The sequence below is a fragment of the Capricornis sumatraensis genome, chromosome 7 (genome assembly GCF_032405125.1).
Source record: "Capricornis sumatraensis isolate serow.1 chromosome 7, serow.2, whole genome shotgun sequence".
In the NCBI taxonomy this organism is placed as follows: Eukaryota; Metazoa; Chordata; class Mammalia; order Artiodactyla; family Bovidae; genus Capricornis; species Capricornis sumatraensis.
Window position 1 is genome coordinate 71722070 of NC_091075.1, and position 14880 is coordinate 71736949.

Consider the following 14880-nt stretch of genomic DNA (forward strand, 5'->3'; position numbering starts at 1 on the left):
CTTTCTTGCTAGAATATAAAAAAATAATTCTTCATAGACTACCAAAAGAATTCTTTATAGGTTATGAATTTTTCATAGGGTTTACCATAGTAAACCCAGCTGCACGTGTGTCTGCATGCAGTCATGTTTGACTCTGCAGCCCACCAGGCACCTCGGTCCATGGGGATTCTCCAGGCAAGAATACTGGAGTTGGTTGGCATGCCCTCATCCAGGGGATCTTCCCAACCCAGGGATGAAACCTGTATCTCTTATGTCTCCCGCATTGGCAAGCGGGTTCTTTCCCACTAGTGCCACCTGGGAAGCCCATATATATATACATCTAAAAATTCAGACTCTGTATTAAGTGAAATTCAATACTTACGCATGACAAAAATAGCAATAACAATTACTCAGCAAAATTTAATTAAGAAGAAACTTAAAAACAAAAAATAATATTTAACAGTAAAACTTTAGAACATTTTCTTTATAGTCAGGAATAAGATGAAAACACCTACTTTCACTGCAAGTTTTAGTATGCCTGGTCAGTGCACTAAAAAAGTACTATCACACTGGGATGACCCTGAGGGATAGGATGGGTAGGGAGGTGGGAAGGGGTTTCAGGATGGGGAACACATGTACACCCATGGCTGATTCATGTCAATGTATGGCAAAAACCACTACAATATTGTAAAGTAATTAGTCTCTAATTAAAATTTAAATAAAAAAAAAGAAAGTGCTATAACATGTGGAAAGGAAGAAACAAAACTGTTATTATTTACAGATATTACTGCCTGCAGAGGAAATACGACTGAGTGTCTTCACTTTCACTTTTCACTTTCATACATTGGAGAAGGAAATGGTAACCCACTCCAGTGTTCTTGCCTGGAGAATCCCAAGGACAGGGGAGCCTCGTAGGCTGCCGTCTATGGGGTCGCACAGAGTTGGACATGACTGAAACGACTTAGCAGCAGCAGCAGCAGAGGAAATACAGGAAAACCAAATACACAGCAAGAAAAAGGAAAACAAGCTCAACCTAGTGCTGTGTAACAACCCAGAGGGGTAGGAGGTGGGAAGCTGGAGGGAGATTCAAGAGGAAGGGAACATATGTATACTCATTACTGATTCGGGTCGTTGTATGGCGGAAGCTGGCACAACATTGTAAAGCAATTATCCTCCAATGAACATTTTTTTTAAAAATTGGATAACAAATATAAATGCAAAATGCAAGGCTGTTGGATGTGTGATCACCAATCAAAAGTCAAGAGTATTCCAGTATACCAGTAGGCAATTAGAAAATTCAATTTACGTATGGTATTAGAATCATTAAAATACCCATGAAAAATCTAGTGGTCAGTTTGGTCACAGATATTTTTTAAACTCATAATATGCATGGTCAACAAATTTAACAATCCTCTCCAAGGTATGTGCCCTAGAGACACTCTCTCACATGTAAACCAGAAGACAAGCTCCAGGATTTTCATCTTATTCTTTCTAACCACACACACACACGTGTGTGGGACAGTCTAGCTATATATCAATACGGATTGGATAAATTGTTGAATATTCATACAATTAAATCTGTATATGTCAATTTGGATTATCTTAAAAACAGAATGCTGAGAGGGAAAAGCAGGTTGTTCAGGGATATTTATAATATGACATCACTTACATAAAAAGTAAAACCTGTAGCACAATACTCTGTATTATTTATGGAAAAATAAGTTTTTAATAAATATGTAGAAACAAGGAATCAAGCTTCTGATTACCCCAGGAAAGGAAAAAGGAGAATCAGAGCATGGAAAGGGTTAAGTATCAGAGATGTTTCAACTTTACCTCTAGTTTTATTTCTTTAATGAAAATGCATATAAATATAAAAAATTACTAAATTATATTGAATCTATGTGTAAAATACCTAAATATTCATAATATTTTGTGTTTCAAAATACCTTATAATTTTAAAAATACATGTTTTTTAAAGTATCCCATGTAAATATTTTAACAATAATGAAAAGGCCATACCCCATGTACATATCTCTTCATAAAACTACAAAGGGAGTTTGCCTCCCTTTCACCTGTTATTAAACATCATTTTAAGCCACATGTTATTATATGTTGTTAAGGATTAGAAACTATTGACAGAAGAAGTGTAAAAAGTAGCATATTCTATAGGAAAAGTAGCAAGGATTGAATCAAGATGCCATAAAGATTAAGAAAGGTCCAAATGGCATAAAATCGAAAAGAGGTTTTCAAAGTTTAGTTAAATACTCAAAAAAAAAAAAACATTTATCTAAGTTTTGAGTGAGAAGCCAAAGACATTACTGTCAAGAGAAAAAAAAAAAGTAGAAAAACTAAAAAAATAGAAAAAGCTGCTACTTGCATTTTAAATTGAGGGCACTTACAGAATATGATATAGGGCACATGTCAACAATATGATTTATTACTCAGATTATAATAAATATTAAATTTTCCCCTGAAGTAAAAACTTTAATTATTAATATCCCAAGAAGCTCCCAGAGCAACATACCTGGAGAAGGAGCCTTTCAAAAGCCAGAAAGTTGTCCCACTTGGCAGTCTGTGGGTGTTTCAGAGTTTGGACAGTGGCCAGCCCAAGCTGTAGGAGCCCACAGTGATTCCCTAGAGATTTGAGGTTGTTCTTGAAGAGCTGAATATAGGACATGAGCTGCCCCGGAGTGACTCTCCCTGGAAAAACATACAATATATCAGTGTAGCCTCTTCTGGGAGCGGTAAAAATAAAGAGGAGCATGCTATTAATACTACTACTGCCTTGTTGCTGTTCAGTTGCTCAGTCATGTCTGACTCTCTTGTGACCCACGGACTGCAGTACGCCAGGCTTCCCTGTTCTTCACTATCTCCCATCAGCACAAAATTTCAGAGTCAACTGCAAGCTTTCCTAAGCTTTTGTGACTCTTAAAACAACATGGTGACAACAGCAAAGTTGAAACTACCAACTGCATTTTGCAAGCAAGAAAACAGATGTGAAGTGCTCTTGCCAAAGCCATATTGCTATTAGGATTCATTTCATAACTCTACAATACCCCATAAATGCATTTTCAAATAAAGTCTTATGAATAAATATTTCTTGAGGTCAACGTGGAGTACCTCTGCAAGACATACGATATGGCAATCTAAGAGCCAAAAGGCAAGGTTTCCAATTGTGTGTGTTACGTATATAAAGCAAAGGAGAAATCTGTTAGGACTATAGCTAAAACTTTATCATTGATATTATCAATGGGTTTATGACAATATCCTTGAGCATAAAAGCAGACTGTTGTTGGAACAAAAATGTATGGAGAACCAGAGGGGAAAAAACCCTGGAAGATGAGATATCCAAAGAAAGGGTTTCTTGTGGGTGAGAGCACATTTACTATCATGGTCACCTAGATCTAGAACAAGACTCTCACCTCATTAAACACTGGAGTACCAAAACCACAAACAAACCCTGTTGAAGATTCAGTCTTTCAGACCTCTAAGTCCAACCTTTTCCTAAATAGCACTCCTTCCATTTAGTCACTTCCCATTCTACTATGTCAGATCTCATTCCTGCCATTCATCAATGCAATGGGCAGAATTCCAGAACACTAGTTTCTCCTCACTGGGCAAGAAGAGTGCAATGGAGCCAAACACAAATGCAAGGCCAGTAAATCCTTCCTGTACATTTCAGCCACACTGTCTTCCTGGTTTACCCTCTGATGCCTAAAATCCAGGTTTGTTTGCTATGCCTAGGTTTGCTAATATTTGGCAACAAAACTACCTGTATTTATTTAGCACATGTCCTCTTCTGATTTTCATAGCAATTCTATGGGGTAGCAAACAAGTGAGAGTTCTGTGTCTCACATGGTGGGCATCTGTCAATTAGTGGTTTTGCTACAGATTATAATACACAAAAAATAAAGACCTTGTCACAAGAAACTTACAAGCCCGTAATATATTCTACCTTTTTATTGCATGTTTTGGAGAGATTAAGGATTCTAAAGTGCCTTATTACCCACTTATATGGTGCTTTCCTGATAGCTCAATTGGTAAAGAGCAATGCAGGAGACCCTGGTTCAATTCCTTGATTGGGAAGGTCCGCTGGAGAAGGGACAGGCTACCCACTCCTTGTGGCTCAGCTGGTAAAGAATTTACCTTCAACGAGGCAGACCTGGGTTTGATCCCTGGGTTGGAAAGATCCCCTGGAGAAGGGAAAGGCTACCTACTCCAGTATTCTGGCCTGGAGAATTCCATGGACTTGTATAGTCCATGGGGTCACACAGAGTCGGACTTGACTGAGCAACTTTCATTTTCAAACAATAAGAACAGCTGGTGGCGGGGAAGAACAGTGGAAATGAATAGTACAGAGCTGAGTCTCACTAGTTTCTTTGGTCCCTTGGTAAAGCATAGTTCATTCCTGATTCTCAAGCAGCAAGCTAACAATTTGCTAGCTTAAGTACTAACAGAGAAGAGCCTCATTAATCCCTTCTTTACTTGGTTTTAAGTTGGCTTGATTAAGGTATAATTTACATAAAGTAAAATTCACTCTTTTCTGGTTCAGGGTGTTCTCAAGATAGTTCTATGAATTTTGACAAAAACACAGTCATAATCAAGATAGATTATTTCCTTTACTCCCAAAAGTTCCCCTTTTATAGTCAATTCTCTTTTCCCATCCCCAGTCCTTGGTGAACACTTGTCTGTGTTTATCTGGTTTCTGTCCCATAGTCATTCCTTTCCAGAATGTTCTATAAATGGAATCATATAGCACATAGCCTTTTGAGTCTAGCTTCTTTTACTTGAGCATAAGGTATTTTGTGTTCATTCATGTTGTTGCTTGTATCAGTAATTTGCTCTATTTTCTTGTTGAGTAGTAATCCGTTGTAAGAACAATAGTTTGTTTAAACTTATCCATTCACCAGTTCATGATCATTTGGGTTGTTTCCAATTTTTAGAAATGATGAATAAAAACTTCACATACATCTTCATACAGTATTTCATGTGCGTATGTGTCTGTGGACATACGATTTCAGTTTTTTCATAAGAAATTTCTAGGGTTGCTGGATCATATGCTAAATGTATGCTTAACTTTACAAGAAATTGACAAACTAATTTCCAAAGTGAGCTATCCTACTAGTGACAAATGAGAGTTCTATTGCCTCACATCCTCAACAGCCTTAGTATTGCCAGGTATTTTGGTTTTAGCCAGTCTAATAGGTTATCTAATAGGCAACATCTTACTAGGGTTTTAATTTGGATTTTTAATGACTAATAATGTTGTTCATCTTTTCATGTGCCTATTTGCCACCCTATATCTTTTTTGGTGAAGTGTCTGTTCAAATCCTTTGCTCATTTTTATTAAGTTGTTTGCTTTCTTGAATTAAGAGTATCATTAACTTTTATTAATCCATTGGTTCAACACATGTTTTTGTGCTAGGGACTGTTCTTACTGCTAAGCACAAGCCCATGAACAAATCAAAGAAAAGTCTGTCCTCACGGCCAGCAAATAAGGAAGACAAATGACTCCCAGAATGCTCTCCTAACTAATCCAGCTCATTACATGTCACTCTCTTAGGGGATGGGATCTTTTGTGCAGAGGATGAACAAGAACATCTTCTGACACATTAAACATGTGAAAACAAATTTTCACTTGAAATGGGTTCATATCTAACACTGCAGTGAGCTCCATTTATTTCTTTAAACATTGTGCTGCAGTTGATGGCAGTGTAGTCCCTGGACACACAGAGCTTTGTTGACCAAGAGAGATCGTCATAGAACAATTACATGAACAATTACTTAATCATGATTGTGACAAGCACTGCTAAGGCAATAACTAAAAAGTCTTGAAACTGTGAAAGGGTCTATGTGGTACATAACTGCCTACCTCTCCAACCCTATCTTCAGGACCTGAAGAAGAAGAAATTAAAAAGGCTCAGAATACACACAATCCGTTTATAGCATAACTGCCCTTTAGAGAGACCTAAAAAAATGGAAATCATCAGAGAAAGTCATCAGGTCTGTTTCAATTTCAATTGCAATAACCATATGTTCAACTTGAAGATAATAATGTCTTCAATTCAAAAATATAGTTAAACTTTATTCAGTTAGCATCTTCCAATCTCAGACTTGGACTCAACAACCATATTTGCATAACGCCACCTTCCAACATAAAGCATGAGATCCAAAGAACAAATGGCTATATTTCATAATAGGAACTGCCAACAGAATACTGCATTATGAATTAGCGATTATTCACCCTTGCTGCTCTAGTCTCTTTCCCTCCGCATATCTTTTTCTTACATACACAGGCCACTAACACTTCTTATACATGTCATGAAAGCAGGGGGGTTTTGGTAAAAATCCCAAACATGGTAATTTAAATTTATTAAAAGAGTACTTTACACAAATGCTTTAAAATATAGACTAGTGACATTTTAAAATATAAGTTTAATCAGAATCTTACATAAAACAAGTAAAATTAACTAATTGAGTATTAAAAATGTTATACAATAAGACTAATAACTTGAGAAATCTTCCCAGTTTATTTCAACTAAAACTGCAAGCAACTAGGACCAGGTGTTGAAAAAGTAATAGACAGAACATTTATTCATATCTCATGTTACCAAAAAAAAAACTTCTCAGGTAGATTTACATAGTGATTTAAAAATGGCAACCCAAGAAGGCTTGCCAACACACTTTTTTTCAGTCATAAAAACAAAGGTTATTTTATATCAAGACATAATATATAGCAACTCTGTGAAAAGGGACAATTTTGAAATTTGAAAACTAGTTTTCAAGTAAGAAAATCTATTAGGCTCTTTTTCTAAAATATAGTTTTTAAGAAAGAGAAACAGGCTTCTGATATTTAGTTAAGGAAAAAAAAACAGAAAACTTTAACAACCATTAATTCTATGTATCTTTTGAAACAGTAAAATAGAATTATTGCTTGGGAGAAAAGGGACAGATTTAGAAAATAAAATGATTTAATATTTTAATATTGTCTATGATCCTTATAATATTTAATTCCATTGTATTCAAATGAATTATGGAAATTACCTTTCTACTTAATACATACATTTGATAAACTAGACTGCAGCCATGAAATTAAAAGATGCTTACTCCTTGGAAGGAAAGTTATGACCAACCTAGACAGCATATTAAAAAGCAGACACATTACTTTGCCAACAAAGGTCTATCTAGTCAAGGCTATGGTTTTTCCAGTAGTCATGTATGGATGTGAGAATTGGACTGTAAAGAAAGCTGAACGCTGAAAAATTGATGCTTTTGAATGGTGGTGTTGAAGAAGATTCTTAAGAGTCCCTTGGATTGCATGGAGATCCAACCAGTTCATTCTAAAGGAGATCAGTCCTGAATGTTCATTGGAAGGACTGATCCTGAAGCTGAAACTCCAATACTTTGGCCACCTGAGGTGAAGAGTTGACTCATCGGAAAAGACCCTGATGCTGGGAAAGATTGAGGGCAGGAGGAGAAGGGGATGACAAAGGATGAGATGGCTGGATGGCATCACTGACTCGATGGACATGAGTTTGGGTAAACTCCGGGAGTTGGTGATGGACAGGGAGACCTGGCATGCTGCAGTCCATGGGGTCACAAAGAGTCATACATGACTGAGTGACTGACACTTCTGAACTTGTTTTGTGGCTTGGTAAGATATATTTAAAATATTTACACATATATGATTTTTTGTTGATTTTCTTAACAACAACAAAAAAGAGCATTCTGTCAGTGGTAGGTTTGACTTAATCCTCAAAATGTGTCTTAATGGTAGAAAGCAACCATCAGAAATTTTGTCTAAAATAGTATATTTAGCTACTAAATGTTTTCTTCAAAAAAAAAACTCTATAACAAATAATAACACTATCATGCATGTTTTTTATTCATCATTGTCTTGAAACTGTGAATGAAAACCTAGTATGTGAAATCTGAATAAACAAAGTTATGTATTAAGACATGTATTCCCAGAATTCAAATATCAGCATTTCATTTGTCTACTTTTTAATTACTCTTCTAATATAATAAAGACAAAGCATATTAAAATAATTAAATATAACATGTTCTGCTAAAACTCTGGTTTATTAACCAACACACAACTGGCAAACAGGAATACTTTTAATATTACACAAAAAGTCACACCTATTCATTTGTCACTTAACATCCTGTGCCGCCAAATAAGAGCAGTTGAACACAAAGTAAGCCAACATAGTTGAACACTGCAAGCCATAAGAGGAAGTGAGTCCTGACTGCATTCCTAGTTCTTCCTCTTAGCTCTGCTTGATCATATGCCCTGTCCTGGAAGTGCTTCCTGTTTGGTCCTCCCCGATCTTCAGGGCAGTTTGCCTTTGCCTCCATTAACAAACAGCCTCAACTTCTCTTTACATTCCCTTCCAGTGAGCTACCTTCAACTCTTTTGTTCACATGAAGTCCCAAATACACTGTAACATTTCTTTATCTATAGGAAACTGGCATACCTTTTGAACTGTGCTAGTATTTTAATCAAGGTTTTTATTGTTTTTTTTGTTAGTGCTCTAATTATAAATTTGTATAGATTTTTAATGGGCTTCTGCTAATGATATTTTTTATCATGAGCCCTGATAACCAGTATGTGATTTTGCAAAACAAGTTTTCCAGGAATGCATGTAAATTACAGCAAAAGCGCTCATACTACCATGTAGACAAAGGTGGTGATGCTACTAAAACATAACTATTGGTTGGTAAGCAGCATGGTCAGGGAAAAGTTCCAATGTTAATTCTACAGTTGACAATAGAAAGCTCTTCTGTACAAAAGATACTTTCAGAGTTCTGTAAATAACGTACAAAATCTTGAGAGGGTAGACTGAACACATGGGTTTATATCCTCATCTCATTTCATCAGAAAGACAAAAACGAATTACAAAGGGAAAGGAATACACAACAAAGAGATCGTGAGATAGTCTCTAAACTGACAGAGGCTTCGAGCACTATTCCTCCCCATTTGTTGGTTATCTTCGTAATTTACATTACATTCTTAAACTTTCTTCTTTGTTCTGTCAATTACAGATGGTATCCTATGGCTTTTCGTCTTCTGAGCAGAGGATATTAATCCCTCTTTGCCCCCCTCTACTTTGTATCAACTCCTTTCATCTTTCAAATCATCTGTACTTTTACTTTCATCAAGATGGATAGCATTTATATTTTGTCTTATGACCATAATTTAGTCTTATGTGCTTTTTTAAAAAATAATTTTATTTATTTATTTTTGGCTGTGCTGGGTCTTCGTTGCTGTGAGGGCTTTCTCTAGTTGCGGTGAGTGGGGGCTACTCTCCAGTTGTGATGTGCAGACTTCTCTTCCCGTGGCTTCTCTTGTTGCAGAGCACGGGCTCTAGAGTGCATGGGCTCAGCAGTTGCAGTTCCCAGGCTCTAGAACATAGGCTCAGTAATTGTGGCCCGCAGGCTTGGTTGTTCTGCAGCGTGTGGGATCTTCCCAGACCAGGGATTGAACTCATGTCTCCTGCACTGGCAGGCAGATTCTTTACCACTGAGCCACCAGGGAAGACCGTTCGTGCTTTTTGTATAGCTTGACTCAAACAGTTCAAAATCAGTCAATTGTGTTTCCATCATAATGAACTATATAACTATTAATGACAGATCCAAGGTACAAATTATGATTGCATTTCCTTATGCATATACTTTGGTCCTAGAACGCTTATGGGCTTTTTCTAAGGGGATGGGGGAGCTGAATTCCCTGCCTTAATCAAAGCTGTGAAGTCTCCTAATTTCAAATACACTGTCTCATCTTTGAAGTCCAGGTTATGTTGTTGTTGTTTCTTTTAACTGAGGTATAGTTGAGCTGTGGGGGGTTTTGTTTTGCTTTTTCCCCTCCCTGAATACTTTACAACCAAACCCCTTCATTCTCCAGTCCCATCATGGGCGGGCTGTTCTCCAGGCCTTTCTGTATAGTCAGCAGCCTGGAACTGACTCTGTTGCTTTCCTCTATTGGAACACTGGTTAAATTTCAGATTTTTCTTTCCTGCTGTGCTGCCTTGTTTCGCTGGACAATCTCAAGTAAATTCCTCAGAAAAGGTGTGTGGAAAGCAAAGTTCATTTTATCTCTAAAAAGGTTTTTTCTTGCCCTCCAAGTTTGATAATAGTTTATCCAGATCTATAATTCAAGGTTGAAAATAATGCATTGCTTCATTATTTTCTGGCTGAGCACTGCTCATAAGAAACCTGGGCTAGTCCTATTTTTGTTCCTTTGTAGATGAGCTTCCTTTTCTCCATCTAGAGGTTCATAGGATCTTTCATTCTCTTGTACTCTAAGGAGTCACAGTGATGATGTCTCGTTTAGAGGGTTTTTATTCTTTCCACTTGCTTTTCAGTTAAGCCTGTTCTACTATTTGATATGTCTTTCTTCACATCTGGGAAGTCTCACATTCTTTCCTTACTAATTTCCTGTCCTCCGCTTTTTCTCTCTAAAACTTTCAATAGTTCTTCGGTCTCCTGAATTGGTTTTCTATATATTTTGCTTTTTGTATCATATTTTCAATGCCCTGTTCTTTCTACATTTTAGGAGATTTTCTTGATTTATCTTTAAACTTTGGTTGAATTGCTGACTCTTTGCGACCCCAAGGTCTGTAGCCCACCAGGCTTCTCTGCCCATGGGATTCTCCAGGCAAGAATACTGGAGTAGATTGCAATTCCCTTCTCCAGAGGATCCTCCCAAACTAGGGACTGAACCTGAGTCTCCTGCATTGCAGGCAGATTCTTTACCATTCAAGCTACAGGGAAGTCCTGAATTTTTTTTTTTAACCATAAAACCTTTATTACTAAGAGCTTCTTCTTTTTTTTATCATTTTGTTTATTTATTTGGCTGCACCAGGTCATAGTTGCAGCACTCAGCATATTGAATCTTCATAGCAGCACGAGAACTCTTAGTTGCAGCCTGTTGGATCTCGTTCCCTGACCAGGGATCGAACCAGGACCCCCTGCATTAGGAACATACAGTCTTGGCCACTGAACCACAGGGAAGTCCCTAAGAGCTTCTTTTTTAACATGAGCTTTATAGAGATGTAACTCACATATCATAAAATTCACCCTTAAAATGTACAATACAGTGGTTTTTAGTACACTCAGAATTATGTAATCATCACTACTATATAATTTCAGAACATTCTCATTATCCCAAGAAGAAACCCTATACTCAAATTTCCCCAGTTATGAAAAAGATATACAGCTATATAAATCCATACATATTAGAATATAGCCTAAATAAAATTCCCAGTTGGGAGATATAACTGTACTTAGTTAAACCAGGAAACAGGAATAACAGAAGGGAGAATATTCAGGTAATTATAGCTATAATAGAATTCTGGCTTTTTTATATATGATAATACTATGGTGATACACTAAATGGAGAAGGCAATGGCACCCCACTCCAGTACTCTTGCCTGGAAAATCCCATGGACAGAGGAACCTGGTAGGCTGCAGTCCATGGAGTTGCTAAGAGTCAGACACAACTGAGCAACTTCACTTTCTCTTTTCATCTTCATGCATTGGAGAAGGAAATGGCAACCCACTCCAGTATTCTTGCCTGGAGAATCCCAGGGATGGGGGAGCCTGGTGGGCTGCTGTCGATGGGGTCGCACAGAGTTGGACACGACTGAGGTGACTTAGCAGCAGCAGCAGCAGATACACTAAAAAAAATTTTTTAATTGAAGTATAAATTCCTGGAAGGTAATATAGGACTAGAAAAATACTTACGGAAAAATACTTAAATCACGGAGCAAAACAAACAATAAAAATAAACTTCCTCCCCTCCTCCAAACACTTTGCCTAGAATATGGGACAAGGCATTACAACAAAGAGGGGTCACTTACCTCGAAGATATAACCAGTTTCAGACTCAGAGGCCTCAGATATAATGGGGGAGGAAAGTGAGGAGTATAACATAAAATAAAGGATACACATCTTAAGTATGTAGTTCAGTTACTTTTTACACATACATCTATCCACATAACCACCACCCAGATAAAGGTATGGAATATACCCAGCGCTCTAGAAGATTCCCTTGATACCTACCTAATCAATAATCCTACAACAGCAAACCATTACTTTTAACTCTCTCAGAACAGCTAATTTTTCGTTTGCTTTTGAATGTCATATACACAGATACACTATTTTGTGTCTAGCTTCTTTAGTTCAACATCATCCAAAATCTCAATCTTTTTTTTCCCTTCCTCTGTTTTACTGTTCTGTACGACTCTAACTGCTTCTCTGTCCATTCTACTTTGAAGGATATTTAGGGCCATTATAAATAATGAGGCTGTGAACAGTCTACTACATGCCTTTTGGTAGACTCGCTTCCATTGGCTATATGCCCAGTTGTGAAACCAGTGGATCAGATGGGTATACTTAATACAGCTGGTTTTCCATGGTTGTATCAATATATCCACACACTTTAAATGTGATCAAATTTAACCTAATTTAACATAAATTTTAAAGTATACATATAATGTTTAAAACCTGGCACAACTGTATAATTAAGTTTCCTTCATGGTATTTTATGTTGGGTAGCCAAAACTCTAATAAGAGAGAAAAGAAGTCACAATGGAAACCACATTGTCATGCTCTTAGTACACACCTTTATTTTGCTTATTGTTGGTTTACTAGCTTATTTACTTACTTTCTTACCGAATTACACAGAAAAAGGCCTGGAAGTCAAGATACTAATTTAGGAACAAAGGTTACACTGAAGAGTAAGATGATGGCGGGGGGCCGGTGGGGGGGTGGATAGACAATTACTTTTTATTCTACTAATGTTACAATATGAATTTTCTAGAAACGTGCTATATTACTTTTTAAAGAGTCTCTTGGTTCTGAAATAAAATAATGTCTGTTTCATGTGGAATTAATAGACAAGCATTTTTCTCTGAGAAATTTGAGTCTATTACTATCACTGATTTGTACAAGGGATGAAGCATTGTCTTTCAAGAGAAAAAGAAATATAAGAGTAATAATTACTGCTAGTTCCCCACCTCTACTGAGGTCAAAGGACAAAGAAATATGGTTAACATGCAGGTGGGGAGATTTAAGTCAGAACTGAGAAAAAAAACTCCACATTCGTGATGACTATTAGACATGGAAACCAGTTATTAAAGGAGGAAGAGGGAAGACATTATAAATCTTCTCCCGTAGGGATTTGAAGGGCAGTATATACAGCCATCTGTATAGTGAAACTTGGATAAAAGCCAGCTGGGAATCGATGTCTACTTTTATAACACTATAAATACTGAAGAAGGTTTTCCTGAGATTTCCTTTAAATAGTATGTTTCTTGTTAAACAAATTTTTGAGTTCTACAGTATTACAAAGACAGAATAAGAAAGCAATGTGAAAAGAGCATTTTAATTATATGAATCAATTCAATCAAATGGATCCAAAATTGAGAAATCTACTGCAAGATACGATTTCAGGAGAGTATGGAATAAAGCATAACTGCTGCAGGACCAGGGGTCACAAATAGAAAATAAACAGCTCTCCCTGAGATTTATACAAAAACCATGAAATATAAAACCACAGAAACATTTATGGTTTGGCTTTCTTTGGAAATGCAGCCTTCCTGAGGCTAATTTAAATCACTGCATCAATGTTTACAAACTCAGCTGAGCACACGGAAAGACACTGATAGACTACTCTTGTTTTCCACAGGGCAGATTTCCAGCCTGCCAGGTAAGGAGCCATTCCTTGGTGGGTCCACCCTGACTTGGAAGGCTGTACTTCCAAATAAAGCAACTCCCACCCCACAGCCATGGATCTTTCCTTGGGTTTTTTTTTTTAACTCCTAGCCCATATTTTCATGTGCTGAGGATTCCTTCTGTTGAGAAAACATAAAAATTAACAAGAGGAGGAGGCGGATGAAAAAAACAGATGCACCAATTAAAGTTAAAAATATAGAGTCAGAGGACAGATGCTTGAAGAAAGGGTATTAGAAATTCAGATGACCATTTGCAGACAAGAAAATACAGCAGCAGAGGCAATTCAGGTTTTGTTTTAGGTGATGAAGTGCAAGAAGGAAATATTTGTTTGCTGACTTTAAGGCTTTGGGGCATTATTAATTATTAATTCAATAAACACTTTTTCTGGCTCTTTCTCTAGATTCTCTACTTCTTCATATCCCTAAGTGGATGTGTTCTTTACAGCTCTGCCTTCAACCCTGTTCTCATTCATTCTATATTCTTTTCCTGGATGATCACTCTTATATTTCCTTAGAAATTCACTACTTAGGCTCCAACATAATGACTAGGTAACTACATCTCCAACCTCCACTTTCACTTCTGGAATCACTACTCTAGCCACATGTCACCCAACTAAGGTGATCAGGGAATAATCCTACAGACAACGTAATCCCACCCCTAGGTTGGGTAGAATACTCTTCATACTCAATGGTATGACTTTTACTGGAAAGACAACTGAAAGCGTGTGGTTCTTCATACATTCTTCCAAAAGAAAAAGAATAAAGTGAGCCTATCACTTCAAGGAAAACAGCTATTTGTTTTGTCAAAATCAAAACTCAAGTTTTCATGTGAAATCATAATTTTGGAAAGCTTGTATCTGCCTCGATATCTTTACATCCTAATATGTAAAGATTTTCTAATGATAACAGTGGGGATATCAGCAAATGTGGTCTGTTACATTTGGAAAATCTGCATAACTCAGAGAACCTTTATTGTCCAAGTGACTAATGTAAAATGCTACAAAATAATGTGTGAGTAAAAGAGCCAAAGTGAAAGAGATCAATGGTCCTTAATGTACCAGAGTGTGGAAAATTTAATGATATGGTTTCATATTCCACACTGCAATTACCTGTAAGAAATTACCTCTTGTAAATTTGGTATAGTATATCTGCAATTCTAGAATATC

General features: G+C 36.9%; 1 protein-coding gene across 1 annotated transcript in view; it reads right to left on the reverse strand.

Moving 5' to 3' along the window:
* SCFD2 (sec1 family domain containing 2) overlaps nt 1-14880 on the reverse strand; it is a 397757-nt gene that overhangs the window by 322834 nt on the left and 60043 nt on the right. The window contains exon 4 of the mRNA XM_068975329.1: nt 2504-2679. Within this exon, the coding sequence (XP_068831430.1) occupies nt 2504-2679 (176 nt within the window). The remainder of the gene's footprint in view (nt 1-2503; nt 2680-14880) is intronic.